The following is a 19,163-nucleotide window of genomic DNA, read 5'->3' on the forward strand; positions in this document are numbered from 1 at the left end:
GCAGCAAAGCGGAGAAGTAGATACATACACATCGAGCTAAGCGAGCCGGCACCTACTGCAACGTGCAGATTTCTTCCTCCGCTTCCTGCACTTCAAGCAATCCGCTTGACTGATGACAGCCGCTTCTGTCTCCGAGGGGACCACAGTCTCGTCACTGGGGCCGTCCAATGGGTCATAGGTGATGACCAGTGGGGGGGTATCGGTGGACAAAGGTGGTCCAGAAGGATAGGGTAGATTCATGGCTGCGTCATTATCTTTAGAAGCTGGGATTGCCGTCTGGTATTGCTGATGCTCGGCTGGCTCGCAACTCTGCTGCGGGGTGCACGGTCCCATCGCTCCTCCTTCCTGCACCTCGAGGTCAAGTAGTTTCCTCTCAATTTCGTCCCGTGCTCTGAGCAAGGCATCCCGTTCCTCTTCCTGTTTCCTCTTCCTATCCTTCTCCAGGACCCGATATCGCTCTTCTTCGATCGCTGCTTTCCGTTCCGCCTCTTCGGCTAGCAAAACTAATCTGGCTTCCTCTTCTGCTTTCCACCTCTCCCTTTCGAGCCGCTCCTTCTTGGTTAAATAGCGCCTTTGGTGTACTCTGATCTCTTCCAGCTCGGCGTGGAAGCCTTCGCGGACATCAGTGTCGCCTGGAGAGCCTCCTGTTCTGAACCGTTCGACGATCATTCCAGACAATTTTAACGCGACTCGGAAGCCAATCTCCTCTACATCGTCCTCCCTAATTGGGGACATGCGTGCGACCAGCTCTTCGTAACCAGACAGCAACCATTCATGGATGTGGTACTGCCGAGCCAGATTTATACGGCGGATAGGACCTATGTCAAGGATGGTAAGGGCCTGAATCGCCACCTGGCGGAGGTCATTGAAGAACCAGAGTGTCGAGAGCTTTAGAACAGAGATCCACTCGTCTTGCACAAGGTCAGGCTTCTCCTCCAGTAGGGGCGACCTATCATGATAGAACAGGTTGGGTTGGATACAGGCGCCTTGGAAGGGTCAGCCGACTCACCTAGGGGCCAAAGCCTTCAAGAAGTTCTCGAAATCTGTGCAGTCGACATCGACGAGTTCAATAATGCGACCTCCGTCCATCTCCGAAGCATCCAGAGGCAAGTCATACAACTGAGCAAACACCTCCGAATGATCCAGGAAAAGGTGCATGGGGAGTTGAAAAAGGACGTCTTGGACCTTCGGAAAAGCGGATCATCAACCCCTCCACAACAGTTGAGAATGAAGCCAACGCACCCTGAGCTTTATGACAGGCATATAGTAAAGTTTATGGAGGCAATATTGAGAGTTGTCAGGCCACGTCTGGACCTCCAATGGGGCAAGATTTTTGGGTCGAGGAGCAATTGAGCTACCTGAGGACTGCGCCAAGTCGACCACTGACTCAGTGTCCGGGGACAATGGCCGTGAATGGGCTTGTGCTATCCAAGAGACTGGTCTGGCGGGCATAGATGCGATTTCGTAGTTATCAGACATCGAGGAGGACTGTTCGACAGGCCCATAAAGCTGAATCATGGTTTAGCAAGAGGGATGGGAAGGGGGAATCCACTGGCAGGGTATTCCACAGTCTGTGACCCTTATCCAGCGATGTTCATGTCCACCCACAATCACGGGTTTGCCTCGTGGTGAGACAGCGTTGACAGGTGTGTGCTCATAGAAGCCTGTATGTAGTACACGGCATCCAAATCTAGAAGAAGGCTTGCACCGAATGTTCTGGGTGTTCGGGCGCACAATTGAGAGTAAGGTAGGGCCAGTGAGCGATCCAGGTACGTCACGTGCGCGTGACACCTGCGTGACATCCGCCGAATATTAGTCGCGTTGAGAAGTGGTAACGCGACGTGGTATCGTTCGATCGGTATTCTACGATCCTGGGAACAGCCTCCGAAAGGAGCCTGTACGGCGGCGACGCTGATGCAGTCGGCTCGCCTAGGGTCTTCGAGTCCCCCTTGACGGCTTGCAATCACTAGGTAATTAGAGAATTAGTGGTATACCAGACCCCCCAATCGACATTGTACGCGATGCTCTTGCTGATGGTGACTTGAGCGGCGGTGTGCTGTGTCAGCACACAATCTTCCAATCTTCTTAGGGAAGTGGCGTCCCGCCGTCCCCTTTGGACTTACTTTTCTGCAGTTTCGGTTAGTGCTTTACTTCAATGCTACGAAGATTCAGGAATTCAGTGGAGTGCAACGGGAGCAACTCGCGCGTCGGCGGTGTGTTCCCCATCAATCCATCATCTTGTACCCCGAGACTCCAGCTCCCAATGCACTCCCATACATGTTGCTGAGGTCAATCGCAATATGTCTGAACAATGCTACTGAGCTACCAAACAGCGCGACAACGATATCCCACCAGCTATTAGTGTCCGGGATTTGCTAATGAGAATGTCGTCCCCAGGACCCTCCCCAAGCTTACCTTGGGTTTACCATCTAGAAATGCCCGGTACGGGGTCGCATATCCCCTCATATTCTCTCGGTGCACGGAGGCCACCCCGCCGCCTCACCTCGCCCAGCCCGAATTGATTGGTGATGCCCGACGTTTGCCAAGCTAGTGCCTCATCGTATAATACCGATCGAAATATGACTCGTAACGCGACTAGGTTGAAAGAGGGCCGCCACTTAGCGTGCGGCAGTACTCGGATTTGCTTGGCGTTCTAAATTACATTGACTCGGCTTGAATTTATGAAAGCTGGGTTTTTTCCCGCGCGAGCCCCTGGTTTGCTCGCTCTCTTCGTGCTACGTGGGAACTTCCTTGCCGTGTTGAGCGTGCTACGTGGCAACTTTTCCTTCCGGCCCCTCGTGCCGCTTCTCCTTGTTCGATGCTCTCTCTGTCCTTTTCTTTCCCCTTCGTTGTCTCCGGTCCCGTTTTTCTTGCCGCTCCCCTTCCTGGCTGCTCTGCGCTCAAGCTCGTTCTTGCCTTTCGCGCTGCTCTCTTTCCCCGATCCGTGAACCCGCTAGCATGCATCTTCTACTTCCGTCCGCTCTTATAAAGGTGCCATATCGTTCATTGTTCCGTCCTTTGCCTTTTCTCACGGCTGTAGCCGACTTGAGGCTTGCAGCGGGTACGATGCCTGCGTGCCTCCCAGACAACTGCTGGGAAGGGAGGGACGCCGGCGACTGGGAGGAGGGTACGCACCCAAGGACGGACGCAGCCGACGAGCAACGGCTGAGCGCTGTGCGGTGAAGCCACCAGCACGCCTCAACCGCGTCGGTGGGCTACGTTTTTGGTGGCAGAGTGGCGCTGCGCAGCCGAAGGCCTGGGGTGACACCCGTGGCCGACTTGAGGCTTGCAGCGGGTACGATGCCTGCGTACCTAATGTCGATTGACATGCTGTTACGATCCAACGCAATTTACTCTCAATAAGCTGCCATGGAGTCCATTGTATTCCCTGGCTTTCCGACTCGTCCCTATGTTATCATATGTCCGTATCCTACAACATAAGTATGTCAAGACCAGATTACATTGAATGTTACTCTCTGGCTTGTTAATGGCAGTAAGGCCGCTATGTGCGAGTGCGTAATAGGTCCCCAACAAGACAGAGGAAGACGAGCCAATCGAGGGTCAGGCGAAGAGAACAGCGCCAGAAAAGGAGAAAGGTGACGTCGCGCCGCAGAAAGCGTCCAAACGTGCAAGGGAAGACGCTGCAACGGGATTGATCAGATTGAGAAGACAAGGCTTCATATGGGACGGTCAAGACCACTCGTGTGCTTACAACTCAACGTTCACGTTGCTGTACAACCTTTGGTTTGATGATAAAGTGCAGTGGTTGGCCGCATTTCGAAGGATGAGTCCTGTAATGGCTTTGTTCGCAGACCAGCTTCATCGAGTGGCACCGCCAGGGTTTACGATGGAAATGGCGAGAGACGTTGTAAGGGCACGTTTGCGAGAGATAGCGCCCTCGTCGTTTCCGCAGGGAACCGCAGGCGTTGACCTCAATGACTTGATTCGGCACATGTGGATACCGGAGAATAGCGGGGTGCAAAGTACGAAAACGTGCACGGCTTGCCTGTCGGTTACGGCGTTACAGCGTGCAGTTCTGAATAGCGTCACGTTCGTCAATCGAGCGATTGGTATGAGAAGGGGGGTCGCAAGGGATCAGTGCGGGGTTGGGAACATAACAGAGAGCCTCTGCGAGCAAGGCGTGGACCTTGAGTGCAGGTGTTGTGGAGGGAAAACACGGCACACAGTGACAGCTGTGAGCAATTTAGACAGGTTACCACCCTGGATAATGGTAACAGTGGGAGATCGATTCGTGTGGCCTACACGAGAGATGGTCATCAGGGGGCAAGGAAGGGAAAGACGTTACCAGTTAAGAGGGTTGATCTACGGAGGAGATCGACACTTCGTGTCGCGTTATGTGGACAACGACGGATGGGTGTGGTACCACGATGGAATCGAGAATAGAGCCTGGTGCGTTCAAGAGAGGCAGGTGCACGCAGGAGACGACATGAAATGGCTGCAGAGAGCTAGGGATAGGGTACTTTTGGAATGCTTGTATTCGGAGAATCTTCAGGACATGTCAGGCAGGCCTGCCCTAAAGTAATGCTGGTGGAGCAAGTCAGGGATTCGAAAATAGAGAGAGTTATAGAGGTCACAGTGAAATCGAAGAGTATATTGAACAGCAAAGTTAGAAAACGAGGATGTGAAGGATGTGAGTTGAGTGGAAGGTGATGGTGGATACAATGAGATACGGAAAATGATCGGCAAGAAAAAGACTTCAAGCCGAGTACGCCGTGCTGCAGCAGCGGCCCGCTTGAGCAAGTCGATTGTGGTGTTCATTAACTGTCAGTCAACCAGGTCTGAGGATTGTCTGGCGTTGGATCTGCAGTGTACCACGCATAGATTAGCACTTTGTCGTCGCACCGCGTTAGCCAGTGGGCGGGTTGGTCCAAGGCGAGGACGCCTTGCAGTTGTGTCAGGGTCGGATACAGAGAGAGAGGAGAGAAGGACGTAGGAGGGCGGAGGGTAGCCTTGGTCTCACGTTATAAGAACGTGTACCCTTCGTCACGGCTCCAAAGGCTGGCTAGGCCGAAGGACCAGACGGAAACGCCTTCCGGCGGAGAGACGAGAGTAAGGGGCGACTGGAGCTAAGGCTCAACGGTCGAAGACGATGAAGAGAGGTTACTGAGGAATTTAGACTGAGAGATTTGAGGTGTATGAACCTAGTCGAGATTCCGGATGAGGTATCTACTACAAATCGAGATAGTACTTATAGTAAAATACCGGCGGAAGAATCTACGGAAGAATAGAGACGAAATGACGAAGTCCAAGAATAAAAGAATAAGTGGAAAACCAAAACAAGAGAGACGAGATCGTACACAAGAACACCTAGAGTACTCGAGAACAACTACAACGACCAATCGTAACCCGGCGGATAAAATCCAAGCAAGAACGTTTGTACGAAAGAGTCATCTGAGCGAACTAGAAATCAAGTGTCGAGGAATAGAAGCAAGAAAGAATAATGTCACGGCGGAATAAGAAATAGAAGAATGACAGAATAAGACGTACTTCGAATACACAATAACAAGAACCCGTTTGACAGCTCGCCAAGCGCGCGTCTAAAGTCCACAGGATTATCCGGCGGATCCGTGAGTTCCGACACAGCCGCGAGGCCGCGCGCGCGCGCCAGATCACGTGATTACGAAGTCACGAGAAGCTGGACGAATTCTGGCTCGAATTCTCGTGACCTTTCCCACGCTCTGAGGACGTCGCGCGTCAAAGTCAAGAGAGGAACCGGCGGGCTGAAATGAAGTGGGTGTAACAAATAAAATATATAAGAGAAAATGTGAATAATAATATCGAATGGTGTTGAGGGTAAAGGAAGGGTGTAGTTGTACGTATCGAGACCCGGCGGTTGCACGAGCCCTGACAGTACCCCCTTGTTACGGCTGAGCCCTCGAAGCCAAACGATGAGGTGAAAGAAAAGTTGCGACTTGAAAATTATGGAGAAATTGAAGCATAGAAAAAGGAGAAATGGTGAAAGAGGTCGAACAGAAAAAAAAAAGGAGGAGAGGCAGGCCGGGGAGACGAGGCTGAAGAGGAACAGTATCACCAATCGGGGCCAGGTTTATCGGGATAGCGACGATGGAAGTCCTGGACCAACTCCTGAGCATGGGCTAACTCGGTAGCAAGTAGCCAAGAACGCTCTTCATCCGTGTTCTCGTAGCCCAACCAGCGCACTTCATAGAGAAGTTTGCAGGTACGGCGGCGACGATCCACTTTCGAGTCGAGAATTTCAGCTATCTCGTACTCCAGTTCGCCATCCACTTCCACCGGCGGGGGAGGAGGATCATGACGAAGAGGAATTTTAGACTCGTGGTGTGGCTCGAGCATGGAGACATGGAAAACAGGATGGACGGAACGCATGGAATCAGGGAGTCGAAGGGTGAAAGAGTGGGTGCCAACCTGAGCGATAATCTCGTATGGACCGAGATACCGTTCAGACAACTTCTTGGTAGGACGAGTAATGCGGAAGAAGGCAGCTTTGACGAAGACGCGGTCGCCCACCTTGAAGTCCGGCGGAGGTAGACGCTTGCGATCAGCGTAGTGCTGATAGGACTTCTGGGCGATAGCGATGGATTCCCGGAGGTGTTCGTGCAACGAGGCGAGATCGACGGCGAATTCTTGTGCGGCGGAGCTGGCGAGATCGCGTTCAGGGTGAATGTTGAGAGCTGGATGATAACCCTTGTTCGCGAAGAAGGGGGAGACGCCAGTAGTAGCCGACGGTGCGTTATTATACGCGAATTCTGCGAGGGGAAGGAGTCGATGCCAATCGTCCTGCTGGTAAGAACAGTAAGCCCGAAGGTACTGCTCCAGGGTCTGGTTCACCCGTTCAGTCTGTCCGTCGCCTTCAGGATGGTATCCTGACGTGAAGTGAAGCTTCATGTCCAAGGCCTCACCCAATGCACGGAAAAAGTGCGAAACGAACTCTGAACCTCGATCAGAAGTTACGTTTGAGGGTACGCCGTGCTTGGAGAAGACATGGATAACGAAGAGGCGAGCAAGCTCGGCGGACGTGAGGTGAGGGTCCGTCGGGATGAAAATGGCTTGCTTGGACAGGCGGTCGACGATAACGAGGATGTCGGTGAACCCACCAGAGGAGGGAAGTTGCTCGATGAGGTCCATGGAGATGGACTCCCAAGGACGAAGGGGAATGGGAAGCTGCTTCAGGAGACCATAGGGCTTGTGACGGGGAGTCTTCGTACGGCGGCAAGTCGTGCAGGAGTTGACGTAGTCTGCGACGAACGAACGCAGTTTGGGCCAAACATAATCACGGCGGACCAGTTCGATCGTCTTGTTACGACCAAAGTGACCAGCGAGGGGGTGATCGTGCTTGAGCTGCAGGACTCGAAGACGAAGGCCGGGACTATCTGGAACGTAGATACGCCCATCAAGTCGAAGAAGACCGTCGGATGGAAGCTCCCAACGAGGGTCTGAAGGGGTAGGAAGTTGTAAAGAGGCAAGGGTGTCCGAAGAATAAGAAGCCTTGATGTCTGCATGAAGACCGGCGGAATCGACCACGAACGAGGCTCGAAGGGCTGGGGTGTAGACTGAGGTAGCCCTTAATGACGAAGCCAGTTGTTCAGACGCGAAGATTGGACGGAAGTTGACTGGATTAACGCTGGCGAAGTCACTACCCCCCTGTTTAAGGTAGACGTCCCACCGTCGTGTTAGCGCATCAGGCTTAGTGCCTAATTTGCCAGGACGAAAGCGAACGATGAGGTTAAACTGGGAGAGGTATTCAGACCAACGCGCCTGCCGGCGGGTAAGAACCTTGGTGGTGGAGAAGTACTCCAAGTTCTTGTGGTCTGTGACGACGTTGACCGGGTCGCCTGCACCTTCCAGGTAATGACGCCAGACTTTGAATGCCTCGAAGATGGCGAGGAGTTCTTTGTCGTGGACATCATAGTTGAGTTCAGCGGCTTGGAATGTGCGAGAGTGGAAAGCGACGGGGTGCACTTCTCCCGACTCGAGCTGAATCGAGAGAATGGCGGCCAAAGCGTAATCGGATGCGTCTGTTTCAACGATGAGGGGTCGATCGGGTTGCCAATGGACAAGAATAGGAGCAGAAATAAAAGCGGACTTGAGGGTTTCGAAGGATTTTCGAGCGGCGGCGGAGAACTCGAAGGGAACGTCCTTGCGAGTGAGGCGCGTAAGGGGAACGACGATGTCCGAGTAGCCATGGATGAACCGGCGGTAGAAGTTCGCGAACCCAAGGAAAGACTGAATGTCCTTCACTGAACGGGGTTCGGGCCAGTCCTGGATGACTTGGACCTTCTCAGACGACATGGTGAGCCCGTCGGGGGACAGAATGTACCCGAGATACTCAACGCGATCGGCATGGAATTCGCACTTCTTTGGAGAAGCGAAGAGACCGTGTTTTCGAAGCCGGCGGAGTACCTCTTTGACGTGCTGACGATGCTGAGTGAGATCGTCTGAGAAAACGAGGATGTCGTCGAGGTAGACAATGACTGAGACGTCCGTCATGTCTGCGAAGATGTCGTTCATGAAGCGCTGGAAAGCCGACGGTGCGTTAGTGAGGCCAAAAGGCATCACCAACCACTCGAAAGACCCATAACGAGTACGAAAAGCTGTCTTCCACTCATCCCCATCCGCGATGCGCACAAGGTGGTACGCGTGCTTGAGGTCGATCTTGGAGTAGATCTTAGCACGCGCCGGGGCCGCAAGAAGGTCCGAAATGAGAGGTAACGGATAGCGATCCTTCTTAGAGATGCGGTTGAGAGCCCGATAATCCACACAGAGGCGAAGGGATCCATCCTTCTTCTTGACGAAGAGAATGGGCGCACCAAGCGGGGAGTTCGACGAACGAATGAAACCTGCGCGCAAATTCTCGTCCAAGAACTCGCGTAGCGCGGTGGTTTCCGCCGGGGAGAGGGAGTAGAGCCGACTCGGAGGGAGGGGCTGTGACTCATCCAGATCAATGCGCAAATCATAGGGGCGATGTGGCGCAAGCGAATAAGCCTTCGCGTTACTGAAGACGTCGGCGAATTCGTGATACTCTTCTGGAACGTTGGAGAGATCTGGAGTGTTGTCGCGGCTGGTTGAAGCAGCACAAGCCCGAGAGACGTTGTCCGATGAAGAAATGGAAAGTGAAAAGGCCTGCGAACCACTCATGCGAACAGCCCGGCGGTAAGCAGAGGCGTTCACAAAAGCGATTGGCACAGGGTTAGAAGTAAAAGAAGAGGAAGAGGGAGAGGGGATCGACGACGACGAGTCTTGAGGCGGATCTTGAGGTAAGGGAACAATCGGTTCCCGCGGGGATAAATTGTCGGAGTCGAGTGAGTCGAAGTCGATAGGGGGAGAGGAAACGAGAGGACAGGTCGATGAAGAGACCACGGATGGTTGGGACGGAAGGCTGGATGATGAAACGGAGGTCTCGACGTTTGCTGCGACGAGTGAGCTCAAGGAGGAGGGGTTATCGGCCGATTCGAACGAAAGTATCTGACCACGACGCCAGTCAATCAACGGATTGTAACGGCGGAGCCAGTTGTGTCCTAGAACCAGGGGATACGGAGCATCCAGCTTGGTGATGAAGCACTTGAGATAGAACTCATCACCGGACGGAAAGCGGAGGATGATGTCCGCGGCGGACGTGAGCCATGTACGAACTGATCCATCGAGGAGTTTGAGTGGTACCGGCGGAATTTCATAAAATTGCAGAGAAGAATGTGAATGTACAAAATCAGAGTCGAGGAAACAGTCCGTACAACCCGAATCCACCAGGGAGTCGAGGTCGATAGGCGAAGAAGTCGTCGAAGAGAGAATAGAGACCGAGAACGAGAGAGCATGAGGGTCGGAAAGAGCTGCAGCGTTAAGTCGGACCTCAGGCACTCCTGCTGTGAGGCTGCAGTCGACTGGAGGAGGCGAGGTCAGAGGACTGCTCAAGCTTTTCCCGCAGACGAGTCAGTGGCAGGCTGACCGGCGGAAGCAAAGCGAGCACGATGACGGGTTTTGGGGCAGTCAAACGCCTTGTGCTCTGCGCTGCCGCACACCATACAAAGGTTCTCTTTGATACGGCGGGCACGCTCCTCAGGCTTGAGCTTCCCGTTAGCATCAAGCTTGTCAGCGTAGGGACGAGGAGGGGCAGAGGATGACGAGGGTGTCGACGAAGAAGGCGTAGACGAGGAAGACGAGGTCTTGTTCGACTTTCCCTTGGCAGAGGAAGAGGTCGACGAAGACGAGGGGTTCCCGGCGGACTGAGACGAAGACTTGGTAGACGATGAGTTGTTGGAGGAAGTCGACGCCGGGGTGGCTAGAGAGCCAGACGAGAGAGAAGGAGTGGACGATGAACCCTTGCCAGAGAGCTTGGCTTGGAGTGTCTTGAGGAGAGCCTGGTCACGACGGATCTCCTCTTGGCGTTCGTGCCAACGTTCGTCCATGTCGAAGACGACGTTCTGTAACTCCAAGAGCGAAGAGGGGCGAGCACGCTTAGCCAACTCGTTCTTGATACGATCTGAGAGGCCGGCGTAGTACTGGGAACGCAAGGGAGCTTCGTTCCAGGTGATGCGTGCTGCGAGCTCGTTGAAGTCGAGGGTGTACTGGTAGGCACGACCAGTCATCGTTAACGCACGAATTTTACGTTCAGCGTCACCGACGGGGTTCTTGGGTCCAAAGACGAGAGTGAGCTCCTCGATGAAGAGGTCCAGATCATCGAACCAAGGTAACGTCGCGTCCGTAGTGCGAGCAACGTTGATACGAGACGCGAAGTACGTGTACGCCTTGCCCTTGAGGTAGGAGAGGGCAGTGGCCACGGCGTCCTTTGGATGCTTGAAGGTATGCTTGTAACGTCCAAGGTAGACCGTGAGCTGAGCGATGAAGGCGTCGAGTAGTTCGGGATCAGAACCGTCGAAGGGATCGGGAGCACGGAGTCGAGGGGCACTGGCGGATTGGGATTCGAGTTTTTCGAGGGCTTTGGCGAGAGTGCGAGAACTGTCGCGCTGGCCATCGATGAGGTGCTCGAGGATGCGTCGAAGGACTCCATTGAAGTCGTCTTCGGGTTCCTCTTGCCCTTGGCTACCTGAATCACCACCCGGCGGGCCTCCAGGAGGGCCACCCGATCCACCACCACCACCACCATGAGGGGGAGGGTCTCCACCACCGTTGCCAGACGGCGGGGGACCACCAGAGCCACCACCTGAGGGGCCACCACCACCACCTCCACCGCCCTGAGGGTCCGGCGGATCGCCAGGAGGTGTGCGCGGGGAGCCAAAAGGTAGGGGGTCGTCGTCTCCTTTGCCAGAGGAGGGTAGACCATCACGAAGAGGGTTGGGAGCTCGACCTGAGGACCCGCCAGGATTGCCAAACCCGGAGGTTGAGGTACGAACTCCACCAAACGCACTAGTGGTCAGACCACCAGGGAAGCCGAGGTGAGAGGCCACGAACTCTTCTTCACGACCGTCGTTGGACATATCGCGTCGAATGGTAGGTTGGCCGAAGGAACGAGGTTGGAGGTTGCCAAATCGCAGTAGCTGCTACGGCGGGAGATGTCGCGTTCGAAACGTAGAAGGGGTCGATGAGGGACTCGTGTCGAGAGTGAGAGAGGGGTCGACCGAGTGTAGAGGCAGAAGGAGGAGGGCGAGGACGGCGTAAGTTGTAAGGGTTGCCCTGCTCTGACATAGGTGTAGACAAGGAACGACGTGACGAAGTCGTATCCGGAATCTACTGTCAGGGTCGGATACAGAGAGAGAGGAGAGAAGGACGTAGGAGGGCGGAGGGTAGCCTTGGTCTCACGTTATAAGAACCGTGTACCCTTCGTCACGGCTCCAAAGGCTGGCTAGGCCGAAGGACCAGACGGAAACGCCTTCCGGCGGAGAGACGAGAGTAAGGGGCGACTGGAGCTAAGGCTCAACGGTCGAAGACGATGAAGAGAGGTTACTGAGGAATTTAGACTGAGAGATTTGAGGTGTATGAACCTAGTCGAGATTCCGGATGAGGTATCTACTACAAATCGAGATAGTACTTATAGTAAAATACCGGCGGAAGAATCTACGGAAGAATAGAGACGAAATGACGAAGTCCAAGAATAAAAGAATAAGTGGAAAACCAAAACAAGAGAGACGAGATCGTACACAAGAACACCTAGAGTACTCGAGAACAACTACAACGACCAATCGTAACCCGGCGGATAAAATCCAAGCAAGAACGTTTGTACGAAAGAGTCATCTGAGCGAACTAGAAATCAAGTGTCGAGGAATAGAAGCAAGAAAGAATAATGTCACGGCGGAATAAGAAATAGAAGAATGACAGAATAAGACGTACTTCGAATACACAATAACAAGAACCCGTTTGACAGCTCGCCAAGCGCGCGTCTAAAGTCCACAGGATTATCCGGCGGATCCGTGAGTTCCGACACAGCCGCGAGGCCGCGCGCGCGCGCCAGATCACGTGATTACGAAGTCACGAGAAGCTGGACGAATTCTGGCTCGAATTCTCGTGACCTTTCCCACGCTCTGAGGACGTCGCGCGTCAAAGTCAAGAGAGGAACCGGCGGGCTGAAATGAAGTGGGTGTAACAAATAAAATATATAAGAGAAAATGTGAATAATAATATCGAATGGTGTTGAGGGTAAAGGAAGGGTGTAGTTGTACGTATCGAGACCCGGCGGTTGCACGAGCCCTGACAAGTTGGCATTGACGCTGATTTGACATCCCGTCATGAAACCACACGCGCTTTGAGGGATCAATGTATCTCGCGACGAAGTGGTTGTTGTTGCCGTAAATTAAGCCCTTGAGATGGAACCTAGTGGTAGAGGTAGGTTCCAAATGAACAGACAAACTTATGCTTGGATCGGGTATTACCTGGGTATCGTCAATACTCAGTAGTATGAACGGAGGTATTTGAGTTACTTTCATTCTACGATTCATCCTACCGGGACAAGGGTATATGTTACAATAAAGGTTTCTAGTCAGTAAAGAGCCGAGGTAAAGAGCATGTCGCAGGCTGTATGCGGTACCGCACATATTTTGTTGGAATCTATTGCTCAAAACTGACGTAAGTTCTCGCAAATGTAAATGGTGCTCACTCCTTGATTCTCCGCAGGTGTCGCAAGTTAGAATCGTCTCGCCGTATACCCTGTCGTCGTCAAACAGCTCAGATACAAGATCGTGTATGTAAATAAAGGACGCCCCGTAGGGAAAGGATAAGGGATTAGAGCGGTGTAGTTCTGAACGAATTCTATCTCTAATATTTTCTATAGGGAACGTATCAGTTGTCACATTCGATATCGTCAGAGCCATATAACGCAGGTAGTTGCTTTTTGTGGCGAGCAATACTTTCCAAGCCTCAGTGTCTTCGAGAACTGTATTGACCAACACAGTGAACACAGCGTCATATGCGCAGCTGTAGTGATCGCTATCCCATATGAATCCTATAGGGGTGCCAGAACTTAGTAAAGGATGGGAAAACCGCACTCTCTTTGAAGATCTTGCCATATCTGGCAACAGTGATCTTTTTCGCTTTGGACTGGGTAATGGTTCAATTTTTGGTTCGGACTCGTAATCGCGTAGCGCGTGTACCTTTGTCGTATCTGACCCTTTCTCGCGTGTAATTGACGTCATCATAGTATCAAGCTTTGTTCCAATCACTTTGTTTACTCCACGAAACACACGATAATCGTCTAAGTCAGGCAGTATGCTCTCGTCCGGGAACAGGTCTAGCGACCTGTGCCATTTGATCTTGGCCTCACGTGTGTTACGGGTGTGTACGAAGAAGGAATGTATCAAGGGATATCGCAGGTCACCTGTAACTGCCTGGTGCAGCTTCTTCGAATGACGAAGTTCGGTGATTCTATCCAGTATAGAGAGTTCTCTGAACTCTTGTCTTAAGCGACCATCTTTGATTCCACCTGTTATTCTATTCTCGTCAAAATCAGTTAGAATGAGTGTTCCGTTGGCATCCGAGCTTCTAGACAGGCTGGTGTACATATGGTGGAAAGTTCTACTGTTGGACAAATCTATAACATTCTCTCTTCTAGTTTTACCCTGAGAAGCGTAATCGGTCATGGAAAAGTTGGGAAGTACGTTTACTTGTTCCCTTTCAATTCTTAGACGGGTATCATCAGGTAATAGGCAATTCACAGTGTTTTTGGTTCGCGGAATAGGAACCACGTCGTCTGGCAATCCTTTTATTCTAATCAATTTGGGAGGATTAATGAGGCGTACGAATAGGGTTTCCAAGACTAACGAATTATAAGGGCCTGGTTTAGCGTCCCACCCAACTACGATTCCTTCCTGTCCTTTGGTAATACATAGTTCGGTGGCATCGTTATGCCGTAGCATGATGGGCATTCCAATACATAGGGAGAGGACGCCTGGAATGTGTTCAGTGGCGTTTGGGTCTAACTTCCACAATACCTTTTGTAGCTCTTCTGTCATCCTATTTTTACCTGAACTGCGCTTTCCTTTCTGCCTGGTAGCGGTCGTTCCTGGAACTCGAGTCAAATAATCGACAGATCTGAAGTCAACAAGACTTTGTCCGGTGTCTGATGCGAATCTCCTAGCTCCGTCTTTGTTGTATTGGTCTTTGAAATTGTTCAAGGACGTGATGATAGACACGTTACGAAAGCGCGCGTTGCGAAGAAGATTGGCGTTTTCCTCGTTTACAATTTTGGACTTCAGGAATGCTATGTCTTGGGGTGTGCATGACGAGTACCTCATGTTTTCCAGTGCGACTCGAAGTTTGTTGTCTTCTTCAGACTGAGTTCGTTGTCTCATGTTTTGAGAGAGTATGACCACCGTGGTGACCTGATGCCAGAGGAACTTACCTATGATGGCGGTCTCCTGCCACTTCTTCTTCGCATCATCCCCTGTAGGACAGTGAGAATACAAGTACTGGCCACCAGTGGGAGGCAGCTGTGCAAAGTCACCTGCAAAGATCATATTGATACCCCCGAAAGGCTCGTCGCTAACGCCTGTTACCTTGGATAATCTGGTGCTGATATTGTACATATCGGTGCATGAAATCATCGACACCTCGTCCAGGAAGATGTAATCGACGCCTGTTAATCGTTCGCGAGCCTCTAACACCAGGGTGGCTTCGCTTCGAATAGGTATGTTGTCAGTTTCCGAATTAGAGTGGCTGAGGATCCCGAGAATGGAATGGTACGTCGATCCATTTAATAGAGCGGCAGCGGTACCCGTTGGAGCCACCACTATGAATCGATGGGACTCCCTACGAGAAGAGAACATGTCAATAAGCGCCTTTATCACTTGGGATTTGCCGGTCCCACCCATGCCTCCTAAGTACATCCTAAGCTGCTCGGGCGAGGGTGAGCAGGCGTGGTTAGCTACTATTTTGAATGCTCTGGTCTGCTCCTTGTTTAAGGAATACTTGGCGATCGTTGAGTCCACAATCTTTGCATCCGTCTTACACTGGGCTCGGTAGTCATGGTAAATGTATGATTTGTCCAATATTCTAACAACACCGTCTCTTGATTGACGCCACTGGGAGAAAGGCACGGTAACCGTCGACCCAGCATCGTCTTGACTACTCCTCGCAGTCGACATACTTTCCACCCTGCTTTGCTGTTTCAGATTGATCAACTCCTTCTTGGCGGTCTGAACCACCACCTTCCAGTGAGATCCACTAAGATTTGTGGATATGTGCTCATCAACGCAATACTTATGACCTCCGTACGCGTCTACATGCTTTGGTTGGTTAACCTTGTCCAACCAGTTCAACCTCTCTAATATGGCACGCGCCTTGAGTCTGTCACGATCGTTTCGACTCGATTTTTTTCCAGAGATCATGTGAATTTCCGAAAGGCTATCCTCGGAAATTCTTTCCATAAGTTCTTTCATCAGAGCATCGACCTCATTATCATCTTCTTCGCTCTCTTCGAACCCACGGAAAGGGTTAAATACGCGGTTACTGGCAGCCTCTTTCCTTTTTTGTTTCAGCAGCTTATGATAGTCATCTCGCTCGTCCAGGCACTCGTATCGGACATTGAAGTTCTTCATGATTCTCTTCTGCTCGTCAGTGAACACATGGGAGTCGTACGCCTCCTTCCAGGTCTGGTTAACCGACCTAAGGTCCCAAGAGGTTCGCCATGGTTTGAACAGTGTTAGCATTGTTGTGTAATAGTAGTCTATATCACCTTGATCTTTGCGAGGAAGTGCACCTCCCATAAACTTCGGAATTCTATAGGTGTTGGAGGGAAGATCGAATTTGACGTGGTGGGTATTGTATTGTGGGTGTTCTGGCAGGAATCTCAGCCACGTAGGTCGAAGGTAGTCGTAACTATTAATCGACGGGATTTCAGTATCATCTCCGCGGTTCTTCGCCCCTAACTTTCTCTTTTCAACGCATCTGACCCATTCAATAAGGTTGATATGTGATAGCTGTTGAGGACGGAATATGTAATCGTCCACATTTGTCCAAGGAACATACTCACCGTTTTTCTTTTTCAGTACGACCGTCTCATCCTCCGCATCTTCTCCTTCCTGTGTGAGACCTATATTTACAAGCGGTTTCTGTTCCCTGTCGTTTAGAGCTTCAGAGTTGACGATTATATGTCGCACGTAGCTACGCCACCAGAATGTGGCGAAGGTGTGGCTGGTATAGTGATCAGGATTGCCTAGAAGGTACATAGTTGCCATAGGGCTACCTATCTCTAATTTTGAAGTGATATTGTTGGAAAGTTTTAGTATGAGGCGTCTCGCCGTATCCCTTCGCGCTTCGGAACCGAACGAATGTCCTGTTAGATGGGGATTCTTCTGGTAAATATCGTAAGCGGCAGAAAATATCTGATGAGACTTCAGCATAGATTTAGTAATGTAATCAGTCACATAGGAGACTATAGCCTTTATCGCCGTTCCCGAAAGGAGGTTACCCACGTCGGTATTACATCTAAACAAATAAGTCAGGCAAGGACTGAAAGTATTCATAGTGCTCTCTAAGTGGCGAAGTGTAACGTGTCCGTCCGAGTCAACCACGGATTGGGGATGGACCTCTCTCGGAAACCTTGCCTTACAAATACCATCCTTGTCCAAACAAGCCTTCCTGTACACTATAACTTCCTCACTGGTCGCATCTTTCTTTTCGTACGAGTACCTGCAAGAGTGGACATTACAACGTACAAGCAGGTCGTCGACAGTTCTCTTATAAGTGGTCCACCAGCTACTACGTCGGTCACAAGGCACGCATTTTCCTTTGTCGCAAATAGGATCATGTGAAGACGTGTCCGACTCAGGAGGAGGGATAGGTAAAGTTAGAGTGGGGTCCTTGTATCCTTCTAAGTTCTTCCCAGACGGTTTCTTGTTTACGAAATGGATGCCATCAGCAGTGTTAGACGGTGCGGCAGGTACAAGTTCCTTTACTACTTCCAACGGGCCCTGGAACAATTCCCCTTGATGACAACCTTCTAAATACTCAATCAACTTCTTTTGAAATTCACCTTCTTTACTGAGGAGTCGATCACGTATCTCCTGGGGAGACAGACTCCCCGATATCCATATGAGGATATGAAGATGGAGGGTAAGCCGGCCTTGTTGTTCCACGGTACCGTAGTACGCGGAGGTTTTTCCATAGAGTCCCGTTTCCGTTTGAGAACCAACTCCGAGTACGTGTTTGATAAACATTCTGACCATGAAATCGAAGAATCTTGCGGCAGCAACAGGGTTAGATAAAACCAAAAGGTCTCGAGTGGCCGAAGGTAAAATTTTGTCTTCGAACGCGACCCTAGAGCCTGCGTAGTAAAGGCACAGAGGGTGACGTCCATCCGCAGGCGAAAGCGTTATAAACCACGTAGGAGCCCCTTTCCACGAAATTAGAGACCAAAGCTCGTTTCTTAATATTTTTTTACTCGATACCGACCCCATAGTAGCGCCTCCTATATGATCGAGGTCATCAATCAATTTGAAGCATGCCTTTTCCTGGTCCGTTTCGGGTCTGAACACCTCGCCAGCAACCAATCTGTCGCTTATTGACTTCAAAACGTTCTGATCTATACTCTTTATCCTTTTGGAAATGTCATTGAACTTACTTCGCTTTGCGATAAGATGGCTGCTCGTGGCGTTTGACTTGAGCTGTTCGTGATTGAATGCGATCATAGGGAAGTATACATCAGTTTGAAACCGTTTATCCCAGTACATCAGAAGCCACCTTTTGTGATCTAGTTCGGACACTCTCCCTTTCAGCGTTCCTTTACCTATCCCTCCCATGCCATAAGGAAACAACCAGGGGAACATCTGAGGGTACAACGTTGGATTTTTGTACATGCTCATCGGCTCTTCAGTCTTTCCGACTCCCAGCATTTTCCCTCCGGAAACGAGGTGTTCAAGTGCTTTAGCTTTCAGAGCTTTTATAGAAAGATCTGTGTATTCAGTGCCAGTTATACCGCTTACTATGAAAGGGCAAATACCTTCATCGGTGGCCACGTTCACTTCCGTTTCGTGCTTGCTCATCTGAGAAGGAAGCAACGCAGTTGGATCTTTGTCTTCGTCAATTTTTCGATAGTCCACGACCACGGGTATTCCATTCAACGGGTACCTGTCTAGATTTTCTTTAGAAATATCAAGATCAGCGTAGTTCACATGATTCAATTTCAGCCACTCCAACGCGTTTGCGACTGCGTTTCTTCTTACCAACATAGGAGTTCGTTTGAACTCCGCGTCTGTGGGCGCATGCGATCCGATAAATATGACGGCTAGGACCTCGTCTAACTCCTCAACGCTAGGCGGCAATCGATGATATACCTTTACAATCGGAGTGGCAAACATAATAGCATTAGCAATCAGCTTGGCTCGTCCAGAGGCTACACGCACCAGACAGCGGTTATGGCGGACTCGAGTGACAAGCATCTGCTCTGCAAAAGTAAGTTTCTTGAGTACATCCGGGACTTCTCCTAACCAGAAACCATTAGCAAGTGCGTACTTTGGTCTCTTACCCCGCTGGATAACAGATTTACATGTGACGCACAAGCTGCGACACCTTCGATCGAGTACAGGGCCCTCAACTGGACCAACAGGATCGTTGGATGTTAATCTCTCATTTCGCATGATGGTCGACGATACCAGGCACTGTAAATCGAGATCAGTCTCGTCTAGGGGTACCAGATGCGTAAGAGGTGTAAGTTGCCCGCAGCATGCACATCCATCCTCTTCAATCGACAACGGGCGAGAATCGTTGCAGAACCCGCGGACGAT

The 19,163-nt window shown here is 51.2% G+C and overlaps 2 protein-coding genes across 2 annotated transcripts; both read right to left on the minus strand.

Moving 5' to 3' along the window:
• Window positions 1–36: 36 nt before the first annotated feature.
• CC1G_07115 (hypothetical protein) lies at window positions 37–1,518 on the minus strand (the record flags this gene model as incomplete). Its single annotated transcript, XM_001836416.2, has 3 exons — window positions 37–949; window positions 1,010–1,185; window positions 1,243–1,518. The coding sequence occupies 3 exons, from the start codon at window positions 1,516–1,518 to the stop codon at window positions 37–39; spliced, it is 1,365 nt and encodes a 454-aa protein (XP_001836468.2).
• A 13,153-nt stretch (window positions 1,519–14,671) lies between these two features.
• Window positions 14,672–16,607, minus strand: CC1G_07555 (hypothetical protein; the record flags this gene model as incomplete). Its single annotated transcript, XM_001836420.2, has 2 exons — window positions 14,672–14,727; window positions 14,783–16,607. 2 exons carry the CDS (start codon window positions 16,605–16,607, stop codon window positions 14,672–14,674), a joined length of 1,881 nt encoding a protein of 626 aa, XP_001836472.2.
• Window positions 16,608–19,163: the final 2,556 nt, after the last annotated feature.

Source organism: Coprinopsis cinerea (genome assembly GCF_000182895.1).
Source record: "Coprinopsis cinerea okayama7#130 chromosome 4 map unlocalized cont3.4, whole genome shotgun sequence".
Classification (NCBI taxonomy): Eukaryota; Fungi; Basidiomycota; class Agaricomycetes; order Agaricales; family Psathyrellaceae; genus Coprinopsis; species Coprinopsis cinerea.